Genomic DNA, 25,659 nt, shown 5'->3' with positions numbered 1-25,659 from the left:
AGAGACAGTCCAGTCTCTGAAGAAGAGAGCCATACATCCTCTCTATCCTCTCATAAGACCCCTGTAAAAAAAAAAAAAAAAAAAAAAAAAAAACATACAGAGGAGTCCACTGCTCATTCCTCTAATTAACTACCCAAGAAGGCTTCTAAGGATTCCCACAGACGAGAGGATCTAAGTCCCCTAAGGAGCACAAGCTGCATTTTGCAGAGGTAAAGGCTTAAAAATCTCTCAAGGCTTCTGAAACTTCCACCTCAAATTAAACATACATGTAAAAAGCCTTCTTTGGCACGCCAAGGGATATCTCGTCCACTCCACTGTAGGCAAGGAAATCCTCATTGACGAAAGCGGTGACTGCATCGATGACACCTACTGCAAACAATATCAGTAACCCTAGCGGCATCCTCATAGACTGCACCCTTGGCTATCCTCACAACCATTTACTCGACACTCAAGATAACTTGGTCGATGCCTCTGTCGACGGTGCACTAGTTGACGACGACAGCCCCATCGACACTGACCCTGTCGTTGACGGTACCACTGCCAACGGCACCCGCATCTACAGTTGAGTACCCATCAGCGGTGCTTACCTTTTCAACACCATCGTCGACAAGAAAAATCAACTTTCAAACTTCCATCATGGATTACCTTGTCGACGTTGAAAGCTATCCAAAATCAAATAAGGAAAAAATGATCACACAGCACACTCATCGGCAAGTAAAAGTCCCTTCATTGTACCAGGAGAGCAGAGATAAGTTACCTGGCCTTCCCCTAGGCTAACATGAGGAACTGGAATTGGAATATTGCAAGAGCAGGACCAGGTCCGTGGAACCCAACAGTGGTTTCGGGAAGAAGAGGACCTGCAAGAGAAGAGGACAGTCCAGTCCATTTCGGAGTGTCCAGGTGGGGCAGGAGGCAATGCCCACCCTTATGTGGGTGAAGATCTGGGTCAATGGTGGTGTATGAAGTCCAGCTGCGGAGTCTCATAGCTGCAGAAGGGTCCCTGAAGTCAACTAGGAGTTGTTCCTCGACAGTTGCTGGATTGCAGATGGGTCATTTGTCAAGAGGACCACCACAAGCAAATGCAACTTGAGCTATTGATTTGCAGAGCTGAAGCGGACCAGCAAGGTTCTGGGGGACTCAGGGCTGACCATAAGAAGACAGAGCCAGTAGGAGTCGGAGCCCCTACAAGCAACCTACTGGCAGCAGGCTCAGTAAGTCGCTGTGAGGTGGCCCAGGCAGGACACCTGAAGAGTCCCAAGTCACTGGACCAACAGAGAGGAGACTGTTCTTGCAGAGGTAGAGTGCTGGGGGGCAGGGTTACTTGGAGCCTGAAGATCCCTCTGTTGCAGCAACCAAGGGTTGTTGACTCCTGCTCAGTCACAGTGCACAGGGATTCTTTTTGTTGTTGGAGGAAAAGCAAGGACTCGCTGACTTCCAAGTTGGACCGAAGGCAGAGAGGACCCAGAGGACCCCTCAGAACCACCACCTATGTTGGAGAATCTTCACAGGTCCAGAAGACAGCAGATGTCAGCAGACGGATGTTGTTAGCTTAGGTGCAGGGGATTGACTCCTGCACTCCAAGGGAGATTCCTTCTTGCTTCTTTGGTGCAGCTGAAGTCTTGCCGACCACAGAGGATGCACAGCTGTGGAAATGTTGCTATTTGCTGACAGGAGCTGTGCAGACAATGTTGCAAACAGAGGTCATCTTGGTGTTGCAGTCTTGCTTGGTTCCTGTGATGGCCAGGAGCAGAAGAGGTCATTGCAGAGGAAGCCTGGTGGAATCTGGAGGCCCGCAAGCAAGGGCTTTCCTAAATAGCTCAAAAAGGAGTTTGGTAACTTTGCAACATAGCCACCTATCAGAGGGGGGGTCACTGACATCTGCCTAAACTGACCAGTCAGATGCTCCCAGTGGCCCCTACCCATCTTGATTTCCAGATAGAAAAATCAACTAGCTACCTGGAGGAGCTCTGGGCACCACTCCTAGTGTGCTGATGGACAGTTTGTGCAGTTTGTTGCCAGGGCAGGGACTGGGGGTCCCAGGACCGGTGCAATCCGATTATGCAAAAGGGCACCTAATGTGCCTTTCAAAGCAAGCCATGGTGTGGGGATGCTTACCCGACCCAGTCTTGTAAGGCGTGTTTCCAAGGGAGAGGAGGATGCACCCCACGTATTGACTTATGGCCAGAACATAGCGAAAATGGCTTCCCCGCACTTACGAAGTTCAGGGAACTGGAGTTTGTAGAGGCACCTCTGCTCTTGCAGGCATGCCCACATTCACAGGGACCTGCACCCTCTCCTTACTGCTGGAAGGGTCTACCATGGGGGTGACTTACAGTGACCTGGTGGTGTGACCAGCAGTGAAGGGGGTGCATTCATCCTTTGTCTGCAGGCCTGCCATTTGCAGCCTGCTAGAAGTTTGCATGGGCTCCCATGGGTGGCATAATACATGCTGCAACCCATAGGGGAAACACATGGGGTACCGATGGCCTGGGTACCTAAGTACAGCGGTATACCAGTATGCCAATTGTGGGGTGTAAAGGGTACCAAGGTGTAGGAAAATGGCTCCCTGTTGTAATTACCCCCCACTTTTTGCCTGATATTGATGCTGACTTGACTGAGAAGTGTGCTGGGACCCTGCTAACAAGGCCCCAACACCAGTGTTCTTTCACTAAAAATGTACCATTGTCTCCACAATTGGCACAGCCCTGGCACCCAGATAATTCCCTTGTAAAAGGTACCCGTGGTACCAAGGGCCCTGTGACCAGTGAAGGTCCCTAAGGGCTGAAGCATGTGTTGTGCCACCCTAAGGGACCCCCTCACTTAACACATGCACACTGTGTAGGAAGTTGGCTCTGTATGTGCTATTTCAAAGTAAGGAATAGCATGCACAGAGTCCAAGGGTTCCCCTTAGAGGTAAAATAGTGGTAAAAAGAGATAATACTAATGCTCTATTTTGTGGTAGTGTGGTCGAGCAGTAGGCTTATCCAAGGAGTAGTGTTAAGCATTTGTTGCACATACACATAGACAATAAATGAGATAAACACACTCAGAGACAAATCCAGCCAATAGGTTTTGTTATAGAAAAATATATTTTCTTAGTTTATTTTAAGAACCACAGGTTCAAATTTCACATGTAATAGCTTGTTTGGAAGGTATTGCAGGTAAGTACTCTAGGAACTTTGAATCATTACATTAGCATGAATACTTTTGTCATAAAACACAATAAGCTATTTTAAAAGTGGACACAGTGCAATTTTCACAGTTCCTGGGGGAGGTAAGTTATTGTTAGTTTTCACAGGTAAGTAAGTCACTTACAGTTCTCAGTTTTTGGTCCAAGGTAGCCCACCGTTGGGGGTTCAGAGCAACCCCAAAGTTATCACACCAGCAGCTGAGGGCCGGTCAGGTGCAAAGGTCAAAGAGGTGCCCAAAACACATAGGCTATAATGGAGAGAAGGGGGTGCCCCGGTTCCAGTCTGCCAGCAGGTAAGTACCCGCGTCTTCGGAGGGCAGACCAGGGGGGTTTTGTAGGGCACCGGGGGGGACACAAAGTAGCACAGAAAGTACACCCTCAGCAGCGCGGGGGCGGCCGGGTGCAGTGTGCAAACACGCGTCTGGTTTCCTTCAGGTTTCAATGGGAGACCAAGGGGTCTCTTCAGCGATGCAGGCAAGGGGGGGGCTCCTCAGGGTAGCCACCACCTGGGCAAGGGAGAGGGCCTCCTGGGGGTCACTCCTGCACAGAAGTTCCGTTTCTTTAGGGGCTGGGGGCTGCGGGTGCAGGGCCTTTTCCAGCCGTCGGGAAATGGAGTTCAGACAGTCGCGGTCAGGGGGAGCCTGGGGATTCCCTCTGCAGGCGTCGCTGTGGGGGCTCAGGGGGGACAACTTTGGTTACTCACAGTCGTAGAGTCGCCGGAGGGTCCTCCCTGAGTTGGTTGTTCTCCACCAGTCGAGTCGGGGTCGCCGGGTGCAGTGTTGCAAGTCTCACGCTTCTTGCGGGGAATTGCAGGGGTCTTTAAATCTGCTCCTTGTAACAAAGTTGCAGTTCTTTTGGAGCAGTGCCGCTGTCCTCGGGAGTTTCTTGTCTTTTTCGAAGCAGGGCAGTCCTCAGAGGATTCAGAGGTCGCTGGTCCCTTGGAGAGCGTCGCTGGAGCAGGTTCTTTGGAAGGCAGGAGACAGGCCGGTAAGTCTGGGGCCAAGGCAGTTGGTGTCTTCTGGTCTTCCTCTGCAGGGGTCTTTCAGCTCGGCAGTCCTTCTTCTTGTAGTTGCAGGAATCTAACTCTTTAGGTTCAGGGAAGCCCTTAAATACTAAATTTAAGGGCGTGTTTAGGTCTGGGGGGTTAGTAGCCAATGGCTACTAGCCCTGAGGGTGGGTACACCCTCTTTGTGCCTCCTCCCAAGGGGAGGGGGTCACATCCCTAATCCTATTGGGGGAATCCTCCATCTGTGTAGGAAGTTGGCTCTGTATGTGCTATTTCAAAGTAAGGAATAGCATGCACAGAGTCCAAGGGTTCCCCTTAGAGGTAAAATAGTGGTAAAAATAGATAATACTAATGCTCTATTTTGTGGTAGTGTGGTCGAGCAGTAGGCTTATCCAAGGAGTAGTGTTAAGCATTTGTTGTACATACACATAGACAATAAATGAGGTACACACACTCGGAGACAAATCCAGCCAATAGGTTTTGTATAGAAAAATATCTTTTCTTAGTTTATTTTAAGAACCACAGGTTCAAATTCTACATGTAATATCTCATTTGAAAGGTATTGCAGGTAAGTACTTTAGGAACTTTAAATCATAAAAATTGCATGTATACTTTTCAAGTTATTGACAAATAGCTGTTTTAAAAGTGGACACTTAGTGCAATTTTCACAGTTCCTGGGGGAGGTAAGTTTTTGTTAGTTTTACCAGGTAAGTAAGACACTTACAGGGCTTAGTTCTTGGTCCAAGGTAGCCCACCGTTGGGGGTTCAGAGCAACCCCAAAGTCACCACACCAGCAGCTCAGGGCCGGTCAGGTGCAGAGTTCAAAGTGGTGCCCAAAACACATAGGCTAGAATGGAGAGAAGGGGGTGCCCCGGTTCCGGTCTGCTTGCAGGTAAGTACCCGCGTCTTCGGAGGGCAGACCAGGGGGGTTTTGTAGGGCACCGGGGGGGACACAAGTCCACACAGAAATTTCACCCTCAGCGGCGCGGGGGCGGCCGGGTGCAGTGTAGAAACAAGCGTCGGGTTCGCAATGTTAGTCTATGAGAGATCTCGGGATCTCTTCAGCGCTGCAGGCAGGCAAGGGGGGGGTTCCTTGGGGAAACCTCCACTTGGGCAAGGGAGAGGGACTCCTGGGGGTCACTTCTCCAGTGAAAGTCCGGTCCTTCAGGTCCTGGGGGCTGCGGGTGCAGGGTCTCTCCCAGGCGTCGGGACTTTAGGTTCAAAGAGTCGCGGTCAGGGGAAGCCTCGGGATTCCCTCTGCAGGCGGCGCTGTGGGGGCTCAGGGGGGACAGGTTTTGGTACTCACAGTATCAGAGTAGTCCTGGGGTCCCTCCTGAGGTGTTGGATCGCCACCAGCCGAGTCGGGGTCGCCGGGTGCAGTGTTGCAAGTCTCACGCTTCTTGCGGGGAGCTTGCAGGGATCTTTAAAGCTGCTGGAAACAAAGTTGCAGCTTTTCTTGGAGCAGGTCCGCTGTCCTCTGGAGTTTCTTGTCTTTTCGAAGCAGGGGCAGTCCTCAGAGGATGTCGAGGTCGCTGGTCCCTTCGGAAGGCGTCGCTGGAGCAGGATCTTTGGAAGGCAGGAGACAGGCCGGTGAGTTTCTGGAGCCAAGGCAGTTGTCGTCTTCTGGTCTTCCTCTGCAGGGGTTTTCAGCTAGGCAGTCCTTCTTCTTGTAGTTGCAGGAATCTAATTTTCTAGGGTTCAGGGTAGCCCTTAAATACTAAATTTAAGGGCGTGTTTAGGTCTGGGGGGTTAGTAGCCAATGGCTACTAGCCCTGAGGGTGGGTACACCCTCTTTGTGCCTCCTCCCAAGGGGAGGGGGTCACAATCCTAACCCTATTGGGGGAATCCTCCATCTGCAAGATGGAGGATTTCTAAAAGTTAGAGTCACTTCAGCTCAGGACACCTTAGGGGCTGTCCTGACTGGCCAGTGACCCCTCCTTGTTTTTCTCATTATTTTCTCCGGCCTTGCCGCCAAAAGTGGGGCCTGGCCGGAGGGGGCGGGCAACTCCACTAGCTGGAGTGTCCTGCTGGGTTGGCACAAAGGAGGTGAGCCTTTGAGGCTCACCGCCAGGTGTGACAATTCCTGCCTGGGGGAGGTGTTAGCATCTCCACCCAGTGCAGGCTTTGTTACTGGCCTCAGAGTGACAAAGGCACTCTCCCCATGGGGCCAGCAACATGTCTCGGTTTGTGGCAGGCTGCTAAAACTAGTCAGCCTACACAGATAGTCGGTTAAGTTTCAGGGGGCACCTCTAAGGTGCCCTCTGGGGTGTATTTTACAATAAAATGTACACTGGCATCAGTGTGCATTTATTGTGCTGAGAAGTTTGATACCAAACTTCCCAGTTTTCAGTGTAGCCATTATGGTGCTGTGGAGTTCGTGTTTGACAGACTCCCAGACCATATACTCTTATGGCTACCCTGCACTTACAATGTCTAAGGTTTTGTTTAGACACTGTAGGGGTACCATGCTCATGCACTGGTACCCTCACCTATGGTATAGTGCACCCTGCCTTAGGGCTGTAAGGCCTGCTAGAGGGGTGTCTTACCTATACTGCATAGGCAGTGAGAGGCTGGCATGGCACCCTGAGGGGAGTGCCATGTCGACTTACTCGTTTTGTCCTCACTAGCACACACAAGCTGGCAAGCAGTGTGTCTGTGCTGAGTGAGAGGTCTCCAGGGTGGCATAAGACATGCTGCAGCCCTTAGAGACCTTCCTTGGCATCAGGGCCCTTGGTACTAGAAGTACCAGTTACAAGGGACTTATCTGGATGCCAGGGTCTGCCAATTGTGGATACAAAAGTACAGGTTAGGGAAAGAACACTGGGGCTGGGGCCTGGTTAGCAGGCCTCAGCACACTTTCAATTGTAAACATAGCATCAGCAAAGGCAAAAAGTCAGGGGGAAACCATGCCAAGGAGGCATTTCCTTACAATCTGCAAGATGGAGGATTTCTAAAAGTTAGTCACCTCAGCTCAGGACACCTTAGGGGCTGTCCTGACTGGCCAGTGACGACTCCTTGTTATTCTCATTATTTTCTCCGGCCTTGCCGCCAAAAGTGGGGGCCGGGGCCGGAGGGGGCGGGCAACTCCACTAGCTGGAGTGTCCTGCGGTGCTGGCACAAAGGGGTGAGCCTTTGAGGCTCACCGCCAGATGTGACAGCTCCTGCCTGGGGGAGGTGTTAGCATCTCCACCCAGTGCAGGCTTTGTTACTGGCCTCAGAGTGACAAAGGCACTCTCCCCATGGGGCCAGCAACATGTCTCTAGTGTGGCAGGCTGCTGGAACCAGTCAGCCTACACAGATCAATTGGGTAAAATACAGGGGGTATCTCTAAGATGCCCTCTGTGTGCATTTTTTAATAAATCCAACACTGGCATCAGTGTGGGTTTATTATTCTGAGAAGTTTGATACTAAACTTCCCAGTATTCAGTGTAGCCATTATGGAGCTGTGGAGTTCGTTTTTGACATACTCCCAGCCCATATACTCATATGGCTACCCTGCACTTACAATGTCTAAGGTTTTGCTTAGACACTGTAGGGGCATAGTGCTCATGCACATATGCCCTCACCTGTGGTATAGTGCACCCTGCCTTAGGGCTGTAAGGCCTACTAGAGGGTTGACTTAGCTATGCCACAGGCAGTGTGAGGTTGGCATGGCACCCTGAGGGGAGTGCCATGTCGACTTAGTCATTTTCTTCCCACCAGCACACACAAGCTGGCAAGCAATGTGTCTGTGCTGAGTGAGGGGTCCCTAGGGTGGCATAAGACATGCTGCAGCCCATAGAGACCTTCCCTGGCATCAGGGCCCTTGGTACCAGGGGTACCAGTTACAAGGGACTTACCTAGGTGCCAGGGTTGTGCCAATTGTGGAAACAATGGTACATTTTAGGTGAAAGAACACTGGTGCTGGGGCCTGGTTAGCAGGGTCCCAGCACACTTCTCAGTCAAGTCAGCATCAGTATCAGGCAAAAAGTGGGGGGTAACTGCAACAGGGAGCCATTTCTTTACACACTGCCATTGTAGATTGTGTGTGTTGGTGGGGAGAACAAGACAAAGTCGACATGGCATCCCCCTCTGGATGCCACACACACAAAATACTGCCTGTGGCATAGGTAAATTACCCCTCTAGCAGGCCTTAAAGCCCTAAGGAAGGGTGTACTATACTACAGGTGAGGGCATAGCTGCATGAGCAATATGCCCCTACAGTGTCTATGCCTATTCTTAGACATTGTAAGTACAGTGTGGCCATATTAAGTATATGGTCTGGGAGTTTGTCAAAACGAACTCCACAGTTCCATAATGGCTACACTGAACACTGGGAAGTTTGGTATCATTATTCTCAGAATGATAAACCCATCCTGATGCCAGTGTTGGATTAATTAAAACACACACACAGAGGGCATTTTAGAGATGCCCGCTGTATTTTACCCCTTTTAATTCTTCAGTGCAGGACTGACTAGTCTGTGCCTGCCTGCCAGTGAGACTAGTTTCTGATGCCATGGGGTGAGAGCCTTTGTGCTCTCTCTGGGGCCAGAAACAAAGCCTGCACTGGGTTGAGGTGCTTCACACCTCCCCTCTGCAGGAACTGTAGCACCTACCATTGAGCCTGAAAGGCTCAGTCTTGGTGTTACAATGCCCCAGGGCACTCCCGCTAGTGGAGATTCCACCCCTATCCCCCTGCCCCCCTTCCCAACGCAGCCCCCACATTTTGTGGTAAGTCCGGAGAGATATTGAGAGAAACAAGAAGTCACCCCCTCCACCAGGTCCACCCCTAAGGTGATCAGAGCAGAAGTGACCCCCTCCTTGGAAAATCCTCTATCTTGTTTTGGAGGATTCCCCCCCCAATAGGATTAGGGATGTGCCCTCCTCCCCACAGGGAGGAGGCACAAAGTGGGTGTAGCCGCCCTAAAGGACAGTAGCTATTAGCTACTGCCCCCCCAAACCTAAACACACCCCTAAATTGAATATTTAGGGGTGATCCTGAACCCATGAAAACAGATTCCTACAACCTGAAGAAAGGACTGCTGGCCTTAAAAGCCCCACAGAGACGTCGGAGACAACAACTGACATGGTCCCAGCCCTACCGGCCTGTCTCCAGATTCAAAGAACCTGCACAGCGATGCGTCCAGCGGGACCTGCGACCTCTGAGGAATCAGAGGGCTGATCTGCACCTAAAGGACCAAGAACCTCCCAAGGACAGCAGCGCCAAAGAAAAACTTTAAAGAGACACTAACTTCCCACCAGAAACGTGAGTCTTCACACTCTGCACCCTACGCCCGGCTCGAGTTCAGGACAACCATCACTGCAGAGAGGACTCACAGGTGACTTCAATGACGTGGACACCATGAGTTGCCCTCCTACACCCTCACAGCAACGCCTGCAGAGAGGATCCAGAGGCTCCCTGTAGGACGTTTGCTCTGTATGTACTATTTCAAAGTAAGGAATAGTATGCACAGAGTCCATGGGTTCCCCTTATAGGTAAGATAGTGGCAAAAAGAGATAATTCTAATGCTCTATTTTGTGGGAGTGTGGTCGAGCAGTAGGCTTATCAAAGGAGTAGTATTAAGCATTTGTTGTACACACAAGCAATAAATGAGGAACACCCACTTACACAATTCCAGGCCAATAGGTTTTTGTATAGAAAAATAACTTTTCTTAGTTTATTTTCAGAACCACAGGTTCGAATTTTACATGTAATACTTCAAATGAAAGGTATTGCAGGTAGGTACTTTAGGAACTTTGAATAATCAAAATAGCTTACACAGTTTTCAAATAAATCACATATAGCTATTTTAAAACTAGACACAGTGCAATTTTCAACAGTTTCTGGGGGGAGTAAGAGTTTGTTAGTTTTTGCAGGTAAGTAAACCACCTACGGCGTTCAAGTTTGGGTCCCAGGTAGCCCACCGTTGGGGGTTCAGAGCAACCCCAAAGTTACCACACCAGCAGCTCAGGGCCTGTCAGGTGCAGAGGTCAAAGCGGTGCCCAAAACGCTTAGGCTTCAATGGAGAAGGGGGTGCCCTGGTTCCAGTCTGCCAGCAGGTAAGTACCCGCGTCTTCGGAGGGCAGACCAGGGGGGTTTTGTAGGGCACCGGGGGGGGACACAAGTCCACACAGAAAGTACACCCTCAGCAGCACGGGGGCGGCCGGGTGCAGTGTGTAAACACGCGTCGGGTTTTCAATAGAAATCAATGGGAGACCAAGGGGTCTCTTCAGCGATGCAGGTAAGGGGGGGCGCTCCTCGGGGTAGCCACCACCTGGGCAAGGGAGAGGGCCTCCGGGGGGGGTCACTCCTGCACTGGAGTTCGGATCCTTCAGGTCCTGGGGGCTGCGGGTGCAGAGTCTTTACCAGGCGTCGGGATCTGAGGAACAGGCCGTCGCGGTCAGGGGGAGCCTCTGGATTCCCTCTCCAGGCGTCGCTGTGTGGGCTTGGGGGGGCAACTCTGGCTACTCACGGTCTCGCAGTCGCCGGGGAGTCCTCCCTGAAGAGTTTGTTCTCCACAAGTTGAGCCGGGGGCGTCGGGTGCAGAGTAGCAAGTCTCACGCTTCTGGCGGGCAACGCAGGTTGTTTTAAAGTTGCTCCTTTGTAACAAAGTTGCAGTCTTGGGTGAACAGGGCCTCTGTCCTCGGGAGTTCTTGGTCCTTCTAGAGCAGGGCAGTCCTCTGAGGATTCAGAGGTGGCTGGTCCCTGGGGAAAGTGTCGCTGGAGCAGTGTCTTTAGAAGGGGAGGGAGACAGGCCGGTAGAGCTGGGGCCAAAGCAGTTGGTGTGCCAGTCTTCTCTGCAGGGTTTTTCAGCTTAGCAGTCCTCTTCTTAGGTTGCAGGAGTTCCTAGGTTCTGGGGAGCCCCTAAATACAGAATTTAGGGGTGTGTTTAGGTCTGGGCGGGCAGTAGCCAATGGCTACTAGCCCTGAGGGTGGCTACACCCTCTTTGTGCCTCCTCCCAAGGGGAGGGGGGTCACATTCCTATCCCTATTGGGGGGGATCCTCCATCTGCAAGATGGAGGATTTCTAAAAGTCAGTCACCTCAGCTCAGGTTGCCTTAGGGGCTGTCCTTACTGGCCAGTGACTCCTCCTTGTTTTTCTCATTATCTCCTCCGGCCTTGCTGCCAAAAGTGGGGCCGTGGCCGGAGGGGGCGGGCAACTCCACTAGCTGGAATGTCCTGGGGTGCTGTAACAAAGGGGGTGAGCCTTTGAGGCTCACCGCCAGGTGTTACAGTTCCTGCAGGGGGAGTTGATAAGCATCTCCACCCAGTACAGGCTTTACTAGTCACAGAGTGACAAAGGCACTCTCCCCGTGTGGCCAGCAACATGTCTCGAGTGTGGCAGGCTGCTAAAACCAGTCAGCCTACACGGGTAGTTGGTCAAGGTTTCAGGGGGCACCTCTAAGGTGCCCTCTGGGGTGTATGCTACAATAAAATGTACACTGGCATCAGTGTGCATTTATTGTGCTGAGAAGTTTGATACCAAACTTCACAGTTTTCAGTGTAGCCATTATGGTGTTGTGGAGTTTGTGCATGACAGACTCCAAGACCATATACTCTTAAGGCTACCCTGCACTTACAATGTCTAAGGTTTTGCTTAGACACTGTAAGGGCACAGTGCTCATGCACTAGTGCCCTCACCTATGGTATAGTGCACCCTGCCTTAGGGCTGTAAGGCCTGCTAGAGGGGTGACTTATCTATACTGCATAGGCAGTGTGAGGTTGGCATGGCACCCTGAGGGGAGTGCCATGTCGACTTACTCGTTTTGTCCTCACCAGCACACACAAGCTGGCAAGCAGTATGTCTGTGATGAGTGAGGGGTCCCCAGGGTGGCATAAGACATGCTGCAGCCCTTAGAGACCTTCCCTGGCATCAGGGCCCTTGGTACCAGGGGTACCAGTTACAAGGGACTTACCTGGATGCCAGGGTGTGCCAATTGTGGAATCAAAAGTACATTTTAGGTGAAAGAACACTGGTGCTGGGGCCTGGCTAGCAGGCCTCAGCAGATTTTCAAATCAAAACTTAGCATCAGCAAAGGCAAAAAGTCAGGGGTTAACCATGCCAAGGAGGCATTTCCTTACATACCACGAATTGAAAATGTTAATTACCCTGTAAGCATCCATTTATCGCATGAAGCACTTTAGTCACATGCTCCCACCTTCCTCCCTGGAAGCCTTTGTTTTTGCAGATGCTTTGTTTTCTAAATTTACATGCATGCTCAGTCAAGAGAGGAATCACTAGTCCTCATGACTCCAAAGACCTCTTCAAATAAAAACAAGTTTCACACGTCTGAGCTCAATACTAAATGACATGCAGAGCATGGGAATCTAAAGCACTGCTTGCCACAGATGGATTCTTACAGGTTCCTTACTGCACATAAAGTAAACCAAAAATGCCAAGCATTACACCTCCAGATATGCATTGGGGCATTGAATCTTTAGTCAACTAGAATGGAAAACCGGATGATCTTATGCATTTTTTTCTCTGCTTAGCTGAAATTAGCATCCTGACACGAAGCTTTATCCAACCCACCTCACTCAATCATCCTACATCTTAGAACGGTGAGGGATAGGGCCACTTGTCTTCCACCACATACCCTTAACCCCAGATCAGCCACACCACCATATTGGCTCTGAACATCACCTCCTCCACAGACACCACATTATTCTTAGTAGAGCAACTGCTGAGAATGGCTAATATTGTGAACTAGCTAAGTCAGATGTGTAGAAAAGTACCCTCTTTCTGGCATGGTTACTCCCATTTTTGCCTGTTATCAGTATGTTTGACTGTGTTCACGTTCACTGTGATATTACTAACCAGGACCCCAGTGACTGCTCTCACTCTTTAAACGTGGCTGCTTGGACCACACACACACACCCCACAATGTCATACTGGCGCCCCCTTGTAAGTCCCTAGTATATGGTACCCAGGGTATTGGGGTACCTGGGGGTCCTCCATGGGCTGCAGCATATATTATGCCACCCAATGGGAGCCCATGCCAAGTGTAGCAGCAGGCCTGCCATTGCAGCCTGCATGAAAGGGTACATGCACCCTTTTCACTACAGGTCACTGTAAATCACCCCTATAGTAGGTAGGCCTTCCTAGCCCAGAGGGAAGGGTGCAAGTACCTGTGTGTGAGAGCACCTCTGCATGAACTCCAGCTTCATTCTCACGGACTTCGTGAGGATGCAATTTAATGCATGAACTAGACATAGTTCACTACCTATGGCCAGCTACATAATAGTTTGGTATCACATGTTGGAATCATACCGCAATACAGTTGCCAGTATTGGAAGTATGATTCCATGCACTCTGGGGGCTCCTTAGAGGACCCCCCAGCATTGCTCCTACCAGCTTTCTGGGGTTTTCCGGGGGGTCCAATCCGCTGCCATTCCTCAGACTGGTTTCTGCCCTCCTGCTGCTTGGTCCGCTCAAGCCCAGGAAGGCAGAACAAAGGATTTCTTCTGTGGGGGATGGGGGTGTAACACCCTCTCTCTTTGGAGACAGGTGTTACATGGCTTGGGATGGGAGGGGTAGCCTCCCCAAGCCACTGGTATGCTTTGAAGGGCACATTTGGTGCCCTCCTTGCATAAGCCAGTCTACACTGGTTCAGGGACCTAAAGTCCCTACTCTGGTGCACAAATGGACAATGGTAAGGGGAGTGACCACCCCAGGGGTGGTGTCCAGAGCTCCTCCAGTGGGTCCTCTGATTCTGCCATCTTGAATCCAAGATGGGCAGAGGCCTCTGGAAGCATCGGAGAGGCCTGGTCAGGGAGGTGATGTCAGAGCTCCCTCATGATAGGTGGTCACCTGGCTAGGTAACCAATACTCTTTCCAGGGCTGTTTAGGGGCTCCCTCCTGGGTGGGTCCTCAGATTTGGCTTGCAGGGTTCCTCTGCAACCTCTACTTCGACTGGTCCCTCCTGGAACCAACAATCTGCATCTGCAACAAAGACTGCTTGCAACATTGTTTCCACGGCTCCTTCCAGCTTCTGCAACATTTCCTCTGCTGTGCTTTCTCTGAGGGTGGCAAGTGTTCAGTGTGCATGAGAAAGTAGGAATCTTCCTTGGAGTGAAGGAGTCACTCCCCTGCATCCGCAGGCACCTACTACGACGACGACCGGCTGTGTGGATCTTCTCTCATCCTGAGCTGTGGGGATCCTGTGTCACGGGTGGTGGCCTGGCGTGGTCCCCTTGGTCCTGTCTGCCAGCTGTTCAGCTTTGGTGATGGTAAGCACTTGCCTTCCCACGCAGGAAGGCGACTCTTGCCTTTACCAAGGCTTGTTGGTGGCTTTTCCACACCACAGACAGACTGCAATCTTCCATCCGGCGTGGGATGCCAACTGCACCCTCCAGGAATTCCTACTGACTCCAGGGCTGTATTGCTGACCGTCCTCGTCCTACCGTTAACCAACCCCTGCAACCACGGACGGGCATTGACCCCTGCCACCACTGAACACTCCTGCGACTTGGTCCCCTTCTTTTTCAGATCTTCCTGTTCAGGAATCCGCCACTGGTTTCTTGCAGTCTTATCTGGGTGTTCTTCAGTCCTATTGAGTGGTTTGTGGAAAATCAAGGAACTTACTCCTTTCTTCCTGGTCGCTGGATGGGGTGGAGACGACCCTGTGATACTTACCTTTGGGGTTCCCTAGTTCCCCCAGCTCCCCTCGACATATTCCACTCCACTTACCTAGGTGGGGGTCCTGCATTGGCATTCAATTTTCTGTTTTTTATTATATGGTTCGGGTTTCCCCTGTTGCGATTTGCACTGTTTTCTATTGCTATTTATGTCTGTTTCTGATTACTAGTGTACATATCTAGTGTGTTACTTATCTCCTATTGGAGGGTTTCCTCTCTAGTACTTTTTGGTAATTGTCACTAAAATAAAGTACCCTTATGTTCGATGGCATATGTTGCTGCAGATACACATGTGTGGCACAGTCTGCTGCCTGGTGTTGGGCTCGGAGTATTACAAGTTGTTTTTCTTCGAAGAAGTCTTTTTGGTCACGGGACCGAAGGACTCCTCCCTCCTCGGCTCCATTGCGCATGGGCGTCGACTCCATCTTAGATTGTTTTTTTCCGCTGTCGGGTTCGGACGTATTCCTTTTCGCTCCGTGTTTCGGTTCGGAAAGTTAGTCAGAATCTCGGAAGAAAGCGTCGGTATTGTTCCGTTCGGTATCGGGATAGTTAGGTACATCGACACCGATCATCGGAAGACTTTGGGGTAGCTTCGATTCCCCCATCGGGGCCTGGTCGGCCCGACCGCGTGCGACATCGAAGCCGATGGAACGGACCCCGTTTCGTTTCTGCCCAAAATGTCACAGTAAGTATCCTTATACAGATCAGCACTTGGTCTGTAACTTGTGCTTGTCCCCCGAGCACAAGGAGGATACCTGTGAAGCCTGTCGAGCCTTCCGGTCCAGAAAAACACTCCGGGACCGAAGAGCCAGGCGTCAACAAATGGCGTCCACGTCGACAAAACAACGTTTCGACGAGGAAGAGGAAACATTCTCGGTTCCGGAATCAGAATCCGGAGACTCAGACGTCGAACAACAGCAACAAACTGTGAGTAAGACGTTGAAAAGTAAATCCATCGACAAACCGAAAGCCCAGGGGACGCCACTGCCAACAGGCCATGGCTCGACCCATAAAACAGGCGACCCGTCGAAGGCGCCGAAAAAGGGCACGCCCATAGCGAAGACACCCGACTCCGGTCGAGGGACCGCCATGGAGCAAACTCGGAGCCGAGAAAGCGGCTCCGAGAGACAAAAACAAGATACTGGCACCGAAAAACATCGGCACCGAGAATCCATGCCGAAAGGAACAAAAATTCTGTCGGTGCCGAAACCGAAAAAAGATTCTCTCTCGGCGCCGAAAAATACCACACCTTCATCCTACTCAGAGGAACAAGGAATAAGTGGCCAAATGCACAGATTTGGACAAGAGCTCCAAAGTGTAGAATCGGACTACACACAAAAGAGACTGTACATCCAGCACGACACAGGGAAGATATCAACCCTTCCCCCGATCATGAGGAAAAGAAGGATCGAACTTCCAAAGGATGACGCACAACCACAAGCCAAAGTGGTTAAAAAAGTCACGCCTCCGCCCTCTCCACCACAGGCATCGTCGGCACAAACACCGCCACAAATGCACTCACCAGCGCAAACTACCATAAGTCATGACGATCAGGATCAAGACGCTTGGGACCTGTATGACACCCCAGTGCCGGACAATGATCCCCAGTCATACCCCACAAAGCCGTCACCGCCAGAGGACAGTACCTCATACTCGCAACTGGTGGCTAGGGCAGCAGAATTCCACAATGTCCAACTGCATTCAGATCCTATAGAGGAGGATTTTTTATTTAACACCCTCTCGGCTACACACAGCCAATATCAATGTCTCCCAATGCTACCAGGGATGTTACGGCACGCAAAACTAATTTTTGAAGAGCCCGTAAAATCAAAAGCCATCACCCCAAGGGTGGATAAGAAATACAAACCACCACCCACAGACCCAGTGTTTATTACTTCGCAGTTACCACCTGACTCCGTGGTAGTAGGAGCAGCTCGCAAGAGAGCAAATTCACATACATCTGGCGACGCCCCACCTCCGGACAAAGAAAGCCGAAAATTTGATGCGGCAGGGAAAAGAGTAGCATCACAGGCAGCCAACCAGTGGCGCATCGCAAATTCACAAGCGCTGCTGGCCAGATATGACCGAGCACACTGGGACGAGATGCAACTTCTCGTAGACCATCTTCCCCAGGAATACCAAAAAAGGGCGCAGCAAATAGTGGAAGAGGGACAAACTATCTCAAACAATCAAATCCGCTCTTCACTAGACGCAGCCGATACTGCAGCAAGAACAGTCAACACTGCTGTCACCATAAGGAGACACGCTTGGCTACGCACTTCAGGCTTCAAACCTGAAATCCAGCAGGCTGTCCTTAATATGCCCTTCAACGAGAAACAACTTTTTGGCTCTGAAGTGGATACAGCCATTGAAAAACTTAAAAAGGACACAGACACAGACACGGCCAAGGCCATGGGCGCACTCTACTCCCCGCAGAGCAGAGGCTCTTTCAGAAAAACTCCATTTAGAGGGGGGTTTCGTGGCCAACCCACAGACACCACCAGCCAACAAACAAGAACCACACCATATCAGGGTTCCTTCCAAAGGGGAGGTTTCAGGGGATATCGGGGGGGTCAATTCCCAAGGAGTAGGGGAAGATTCCAGACTCCAAAAACACCTCCACCTAAACAGTGACTTTCAAGTCACGCAACCCCTTCACTCAACACCAGTGGGGGGAAGACTAAGCCAATTCTACCAATCTTGGCAACAGATTACAACAGACAATTGGGTATTAGCAATAATCCAACATGGCTATTGCATAGAATTCCACAACTTCCCACCAAACATCCCCCCCAGAACACGCAAAATGTCACCACAACATTTAGAACTTTTAGGACTAGAAGTTCAAGCACTACTGCAAAAGGATGCAATAGAGTTAGTACCAGTACAACAAAAAAACACAGGAGTTTACTCCCTGTACTTTCTAATTCCAAAAAAAGACAAAACATTAAGACCAATATTAGATCTCAGGACACTAAATACCTACATCATATCGGACCATTTTCACATGGTCACACTACAAGACATCATTCCACTGCTCAAACAGCAAGATTACATGACCACATTAGACCTAAAGGATGCGTACTTTCATATACCAATACACCCTTCTCACAGAAAGTACCTACGGTTCGTATTCAAAGGAATACATTACCAATTCAAGGTGTTGCCATTCGGAATAACAACTGCACCAAGAGTGTTCACAAAATGTCTAGCAGTAGTAGCAGCACACATCAGGAGACAACAGATACATGTGTTCCCTTACCTAGACGATTGGCTAATCAAGACCAACACAGTAAAAAAATGCGCAAACGACACCACATTTGTCATACAAACCCTTCACAAACTGGGGTTTTCCATCAACTATACAAAATCACACCTAGAACCGTGTCAAACACAACAATATCTAGGAGCAACCATCAACACATCAAAAGGAATTGCCACTCCAAGTCCACAAAGAGTGCAGGCATTCCACAAGGTAATAAGTGCTATGTTTCCAAACCAAAAGATACAAGCAAAACATGTGCTAAAACTTCTAGGCATGATGTCATCATGCATAGCCATTGTCCCAAACGCAAGACTACACATGCGACCCTTACAACAGTGTCTAGCATCACAATGGTCACAGGCACAGGGTCAACTTCAAAATCTGGTGTTGGTAAACCGCCAAACATACCTCTCGCTTCTATGGTGGAACAGCAAAAATTTAAACAAAGGGCGGACATTTCAGGACCCAGTGCCTCAATACGTTATAACAACAGATGCTTCCATGACAGGGTGGGGAGCACACCTCAATCACCACAGCATTCAAGGACAATGGGATATACACGAAACAAAATTTCATATCAATTACCTAGAACTGTTAGCAGTATTTCTAGCGTTAAAAGCCTTCCAACCCATAATAACACACAAATACATTCTTGTCAAAACAGACAACATGACAACAATGTATTATTTAAACAAACAAGGAGGAACACACTCAACACAATTGTGCCTCCTAACACAAAGAATTTGGCAGTGGGCGATTCACAACAACATTCGCCTAATAGCACAATTTATTCCAGGAATACAAAACCAACTAGCAGACAACCTTTCGCGAGACCACCAACAAGTCCACGAATGGGAAATTCACCCCCAAGTTCTGAACAAGTACTTTCAAATTTGGGGAACACCCCAGATAGATTTGTTCGCAACAAAAGAAAACTCAAAATGCCAAAACTTCGCATCCAGGTACCCACACCGCGAATCACAAGGCAATGCTCTATGGATGAGTTGGTCAGGGATATTTGCGTACGCTTTTCCCCCTCTCCCTCTCCTTCCATATGTAGTAAACAAGTTGAGTCAAAACCAACTCAAACTCATACTGATAGCACCCACATGGGCAAGACAACCTTGGTATACAACTCTACTAGACTTCTCACTAGTACCGCATGTCAAACTACCCAACAGGCCAGATCTGTTAACACAACACAAACAACAGATCAGGCACCCAAACCCAGCATCATTGAATCTGGTAATTTGGCTCCTGAAATCCTAGAATTCGGACACTTAGACCTCACACAAGAATGCATGGAGGTCATAAAACAAGCAAGAAAACCTTCCACTAGACACTGCTATGCATCTAAGTGGAAAAGATTTGTTTACTACTGCCATTCCAATCAAATACAACCATTACATGCCTCTACTAAAGACATAGTAGGATACTTACTACATTTGCAAAAAGCAAGTCTCGCTTTTTCATCTATAAAAATACACCTCGCAGCAATATCTGCTTACCTACAAACTACTCATTCATCGTCTCTATTTAGAATACCAGTTATTAAAGCATTCATGGAAGGGCTAAAAAGAATTATACCACCAAGAACACCACCAGTTCCTTCATGGAATCTTAACATCGTCTTAACAAGACTCATGGGTCCACCTTTCGAACCCATGCATTCCTGTGAAATGCAATATCTAACCTGGAAGGTCGCATTTCTCATTGCAATCACATCCCTCAGAAGAGTAAGTGAAATACAGGCATTTACCATACAAGAACCATTTATTCAAATACACAACAATAAAATAGTTCTAAGAACAAATCCAAAATTTCTGCCAAAAGTAATCTCACCATTCCATTTAAATCAAACAGTAGAATTGCCAGTGTTCTTCCCTCAACCAAATTCTGTGGCTGAAAGGGCACTACATACATTAGACATCAAAAGAGCACTAATGTATTACATTGACAGAACAAAGCTAATCAGAAAAACAAAACAACTGTTCATAGCTTTTCAAAAACCACACATAGGAAATCCAATCTCTAAACAAGGCATTGCTAAATGGATAGTCAGATGCATTCAAACATGCTATCTTAAAGCCAAAAGAGAATTGCCTATTACACCAAAGGCACACTCAACCAGAAAGAAAGGTGCTACAATGGCTTTTCTAGGAAACATTCCTATGAGCGAAATATGTAAGGCTGCAACCTGGTCTACGCCTCACACGTTTACTAAACACTACTGTGTAGACGTACTAAATGCACAACAAGCTACAGTGGGCCAAGCTGTACTAAGAACATTATTCCAAACTACTTCAACTCCTACAGGCTAAACCACCGCTTTTAGGGGAGGTAACTGCTTTATAATCTATGCCACACATGTGTATCTGCAGCAACATATGCCATCGAACTGAAAATGTCACTTACCCAGTGTACATCTGTTCGTGGCATTAGTCGCTGCAGATTCACATGTACCCTCCCACCTCCCCGGGAAGCCTGTAGCCGTTTAGAAGTAGATCATAAATCTTAAACATCTGAACATTTGTAAATAATTATTAGAAACTCTTAACGTACATACATAGTCACTCCATTGCATGGGCACTATTTAGACCAAACAACTCCATCCTCACCCTCTGCGGGGAAAACAATCTAAGATGGAGTCGACGCCCATGCGCAATGGAGCCGAGGAGGGAGGAGTCCTTCGGTCCCGTGACCAAAAAGACTTCTTCGAAGAAAAACAACTTGTAATACTCCGAGCCCAACACCAGGCAGCGGACTGTGCCACACATGTGAATCTGCAGCGACTAATGCCACGAACAGATGTACACTGGGTAAGTGACATTTTCATTTTGCAACACAGGGTTTCCTTTCGTGTGTGTAAGTGCAGCATGACTACAGTGGTTATTGCATGAGCTTTACACGTCTCCTAGATGATCCTTGACTGCTCATCTACAGCTACATCTAGAGAGCCTGGCTTCTAGACTCTGCTAAACTATACTATAGATTAATCCGTAAGTCCTCCAAAAGTACTTTTGCCAATGTGGTGCTCTCACCTTCAGCCTGTAAATCCACCATGCAATAGGCAGAATAGGCAGAATATCAAACCTTTCCTTCAGGTACCCTCACCAACTGTCATAGGGCAGTGCACTTTGAGTGAACTGGTCCCAGAATAGTTGCATATGGTTTTCAACCACTTCCCTTGATTTCGCATTGGGGGAGGAAAATGAGCCTCAACATGGTAGAACAGCGTGAGCCAGCCTATCTTGGTACTGCATAATTTTGAAGATATCTAAATATCTGACGACCCTAACACTCATATTATTGCAGTACCCTTACTCACTGACTGACTGTTCTGATCATTTAACGCATTTCTCTCCCACGTTTTTCCATTTCCCAAGTGACCAGTGCTGACTTAGTGTACGAAAGCTACATAACTTTGCTTGACCTTTTGCATTAATACAATTTGAATATCATATTAGTGCTGTGTCTCCACTCTTGTATACCATTTTGAAGCATGTTTTTGATTTGAAAACAGTTCACAATAATAGCCGTACCAACAAATGATTTCTTTGAGTTCCCATTCATTTTTTTTTCAGTATATCAATAATGTGGCCGTTTATACTAAATCAATGATTGTTTTGTCATAGGAAGTATTTTATCTAACCTACACCCCTGATGATGTTGATGGAAACTCTCAGCTGGAAACTGGAGATAAAATCAATTTTATAATTGATACAAATAAACAGTAAGTGGTTATTATGTATATATTTTGTGGTGAACTCATTTCATTTGTTACCTTCTATTTGAAAGTGGCAATGTGGAAACATTTTGTCGTGACCATGATTGGGAAATGATGTGCAAAAATGAACATTTGCTAATAGTGAAATTGTGTGCTCTTATATGGGGGATGTTGACATTCTCCAACACTTTTGAGGACCTCATTCTCCAGTGTAGGTGAAGGGGTCAGAGGAAGTAGTTAAGAAGATGCTGAAGTTTCAGTAGTATTGGATATGTATATATAAAAAAAAAAACCACCTACAAGGCAGTATTTTCTAATGGGATACTAAGAAACATACAACTTGCAGAGGAAATTAGAATCTATTAATTTGAAAGAAAACATACAAACTGGTCATCTAATAAGTTGCAGCTGAACTTGGACCTGTAAATTTTTTTTTTTAAATGTTATTTATGAAGATGCAGCAGATAAATTCTAGTGAATTTTTATATCCTATAAAAAGGATCATAAAGTTCAAATTTAGAAACTAGGTTAAACCAGAGTTAATTCACCTATGAAGGAAGATGATATTGTGCACAATATTATCAGCCTCGGAAGTATGACAAAATATTACACCTTAATAACTGTTGACCTTCCCATTATTTCAAGTTCTGCCAAAATTTCCTATACCTTTTATTTGATCCCACTCTTTGGCGTACAACGTCTTATGAAAGGTAACTTCGAGCGTTTTAGCAGATCATTGTACGACCGATGGAATTACTTTTTGTTTTCCAATTCGCCAAAATCATCAATATTGCTACTAAAGTAGCTATGAAGAAAAACTGGGTCAGCCCAATGGAGATATTAGCAGAAAAAGTAAAAATAACAAATAATGTCCCCAGAGCATCTGGAGTGATTTTTCGACTGAACCTTGCCCCAAATTCAGAAAAGATTTTGATCCAAAATGGACATAACCAGGGACAAGTAAACATTATTTGGAGCTTGTCACAGACCTCCTAGCCGCATCTGAAACACGGTGATGACAACCCAGCGTGGTTCTTTGTGATCTTATGTGGCGTATAGTACGACATCCATTTACAGAAAAACACCAGTCTTTAGAAATTAGCTGTGTGCGAATAGCTTTAGCACTGAGCCGATTGTAGAAACACCATTGAGCAGCAGCTATTTTGCATCCTGCAGCAGAGGTAATTTTGCTCATACAATCAGGTAGCAAATTCACACCCACGGTCTGGTGTAATATTCTACACAAATTTCCAACTCCAACTAAGCGGGTTATAAAGAACGCCGGACTGATTTTTCTTGGACAATCATGTCTGTATCAAACATGTAGCCAGAGGAGAAATGTTTAATTCGGGTTTAGCTAAACAAAACAAAAAAAAAAAGTACAGCTAATAGAGAAGTTGTTAATAATAATTTGTCTGACACAAGAGGAATTCACTATTGGATCAAGTTAATCCTCCAAAAACCCCAAAAACCCTAATTGGCCCAGCAGCTAAATATAGCCCGATCAGATCGTAAGCCTATTCCAGCACAGAGGGAAAGATTTAATTGAGGGTGTAGAAGAGGTAGTTTGTTCTTTGCAGATTTTTTAAGCGATTTACAAGAATTTGTGGGACCTTAACGCCTCGTTCTCTTTGGTATTCTAAGGCTCTTCAAAAAGAAGAGATCTGTGCCAGAATTATTTAGCATGATACTTAAATGTAAGTGCGTGCAACTGCCAGTCTAAAATTGCTACTTGGTAGTAAGTCTTGAGTCGTGGGAGTGCCAGACTGCCCTCTGCATGATCCAGTTGGACTGCCTGTAAAGTGATCCGCAGTTTGTTCCTTTGCCAAATAAAGCGATTTATTTCTGCAACAGTGGTCTCGAAAAAGGACTGGAATTTTAATTGTTACGTTAGTAAAAACAAACTAGAACAGAGGTAACACATTCATTTTTATCAGACACACAGCCTACGATCGTAAGGGGGAGGTTATTCCATTTGTTTAAGTAAACAACGAACGTTAGAGAGGGTGGAAAAATAATTCTGTGTACAGATCTTCAAATTTGCAGGGATCTAAATACAGAATGGGACGCTCTGTATGGTAGCCCGCCCACATTGTGATGGGAAGAATATCGGGGGGAGCAGTAAAATAACAGAGCTTCAGATTTTGATTGATCTTGTAGCTGTCAATCGCTGTAAATTCACTAATTCTGAAGGCGGTGCATTGAATAGTAGCTTCATCTGCCACCAAATGCAAGACCATATCATCGGCATAGAATTTGAGCTTCGATGCGCCCAGTACGGTAGGACAAATACTCTGATCCCGACGAATGACACAAGCTAATGTAAGACATTAAGCACCGTTGTCTAGCACCCCGCCTAATAGCAATCTCCGCGGCTCATGTATTATTAATGATATTGGCCTTTGCATCTGAATGTTTTCAACAGCTGCTTGGAGGCTTGTAAATAAAACTTTTGATTCAACAAGATCAAAAGCCTTTTCAGCATCCAACATTATCGAATCAGCCTTGGCATTTTGGTTTGTATAAAATTCTATAGCTTGAATCAAAAAAGGCTTGTTGAGTGATATTCTGTATCAGCAGAAAACCATTCTGAACCATATGTATAATGATTTGAGCCACCGAAGATAACCTATTGGCATTGATCTTGTTGAACAATTTATAATCACTCTTGAGGAGACTTACAGGGTGATATGAATTAACGTCCCTCTCTGGTTTGTTCTTTTTCAGAAAGCTTAACAGCTGATTCTTTAAAAGTGGCAGGTATGACGCAACCAGATAGGATCTGATTGAAAAGACGAACAAACATTGGGATCAGAAATTCTTTTAGACCTCTGCGGACATCCTTACTGCAGGCTTTAGCATTGGGCAAAGATTTCACTGCCAGTTGCATTTCTGCCAGAGTTATTGAAGTAGATATAATTCTCTGGTCTGCCAAAAGCTTTGGTATGTCAATAACATCTAGCAAATTTTTAATAGCCTGAGGAAGGGGCTATTAGTTTCAGAAAAATATTCTGGAGCAATTACCTTGAAACACCTCAGCAGCTGAGTGGGGCTGTAAGACTACTGTGTGGATTAATGGATCACAAATCATTTTAGTAGTATTGGCTCTGCATTCGACTGACCAAGCTAAAAATGTGCCTATGTGCTAATTTTCCTTGTAACTTTTGTAAAGGCATGAGTTATGATTAACTATTTCTTTGGCAATGAAAAACTCTTGAAAGTTCTCTCCAGCTTGAATTAGCTCTAGTTTCGTATGTGTGGTAGCAGCCAGATGATTCGGCTTTGTGGCTGTGTTAAGGGCAGTCTGGAGTTGAACACATTTTGGCTTTTCGCCTCTTTTCTGAGCTTGAAAAGAAATAACCTGCTTTTTTTTTCTTTTTTTTATATATATTTCAGCATTTCCCTGACTGTAAAGTCTGAAGCTGAACCCAAATTTAAATGTAAAAAATCCTCAGGTGTCTGGCACATCTGCCCGACCCTGGGATCATTTGAGAGCAATGCTTTATTAGAGACCCATCTAGGTATCTGAAGTGGTGGAACCAGAAGATCAATCTCTAAGGAAATGACCGAGTGACCTGAAAATGCATTTGTTAGCATAACAGAGTTTGCCCAACAGATGGAGTGAAATCGTTTTTTTTTCTTTCTTTTTTTTTTTTTTTTTTTTAACTAAGCATGACATTGAGCTATACCGCTTAGAATACCAAGTGTATTGTCGCTCTAGGAGATGTTCCACCAGCGAAGGGTCTATTAAAGTGAAATCTCACATTAAGATATGCAGAGCCTTAATGGATTTAGGTTAGTTTTAATGTCTATTCATGCAGGATGAATCGAGAGAAATATTCAGAAGCAAATT

General features: G+C 47.3%; 1 protein-coding gene across 8 annotated transcripts in view; it reads left to right on the top strand.

The window, feature by feature from the left end:
* Positions 1-25,659, top strand: part of CSDE1 (cold shock domain containing E1) — a 522,536-nt gene that overhangs the window by 145,312 nt on the left and 351,565 nt on the right. For all 8 annotated transcript variants that reach the window (XM_069238744.1, XM_069238741.1, XM_069238743.1 and 5 more), the window contains one exon: positions 21,715-21,812. In XM_069238744.1, coding sequence (XP_069094845.1) covers positions 21,715-21,812 — 98 coding nt within the window. The remainder of the gene's footprint in view (positions 1-21,714; positions 21,813-25,659) is intronic.

This window comes from Pleurodeles waltl, chromosome 6, assembly GCF_031143425.1.
Source record: "Pleurodeles waltl isolate 20211129_DDA chromosome 6, aPleWal1.hap1.20221129, whole genome shotgun sequence".
Taxonomy (NCBI): domain Eukaryota; kingdom Metazoa; phylum Chordata; class Amphibia; order Caudata; family Salamandridae; genus Pleurodeles; species Pleurodeles waltl.
This window is presented reverse-complemented; position numbering and strand designations above follow the sequence as displayed.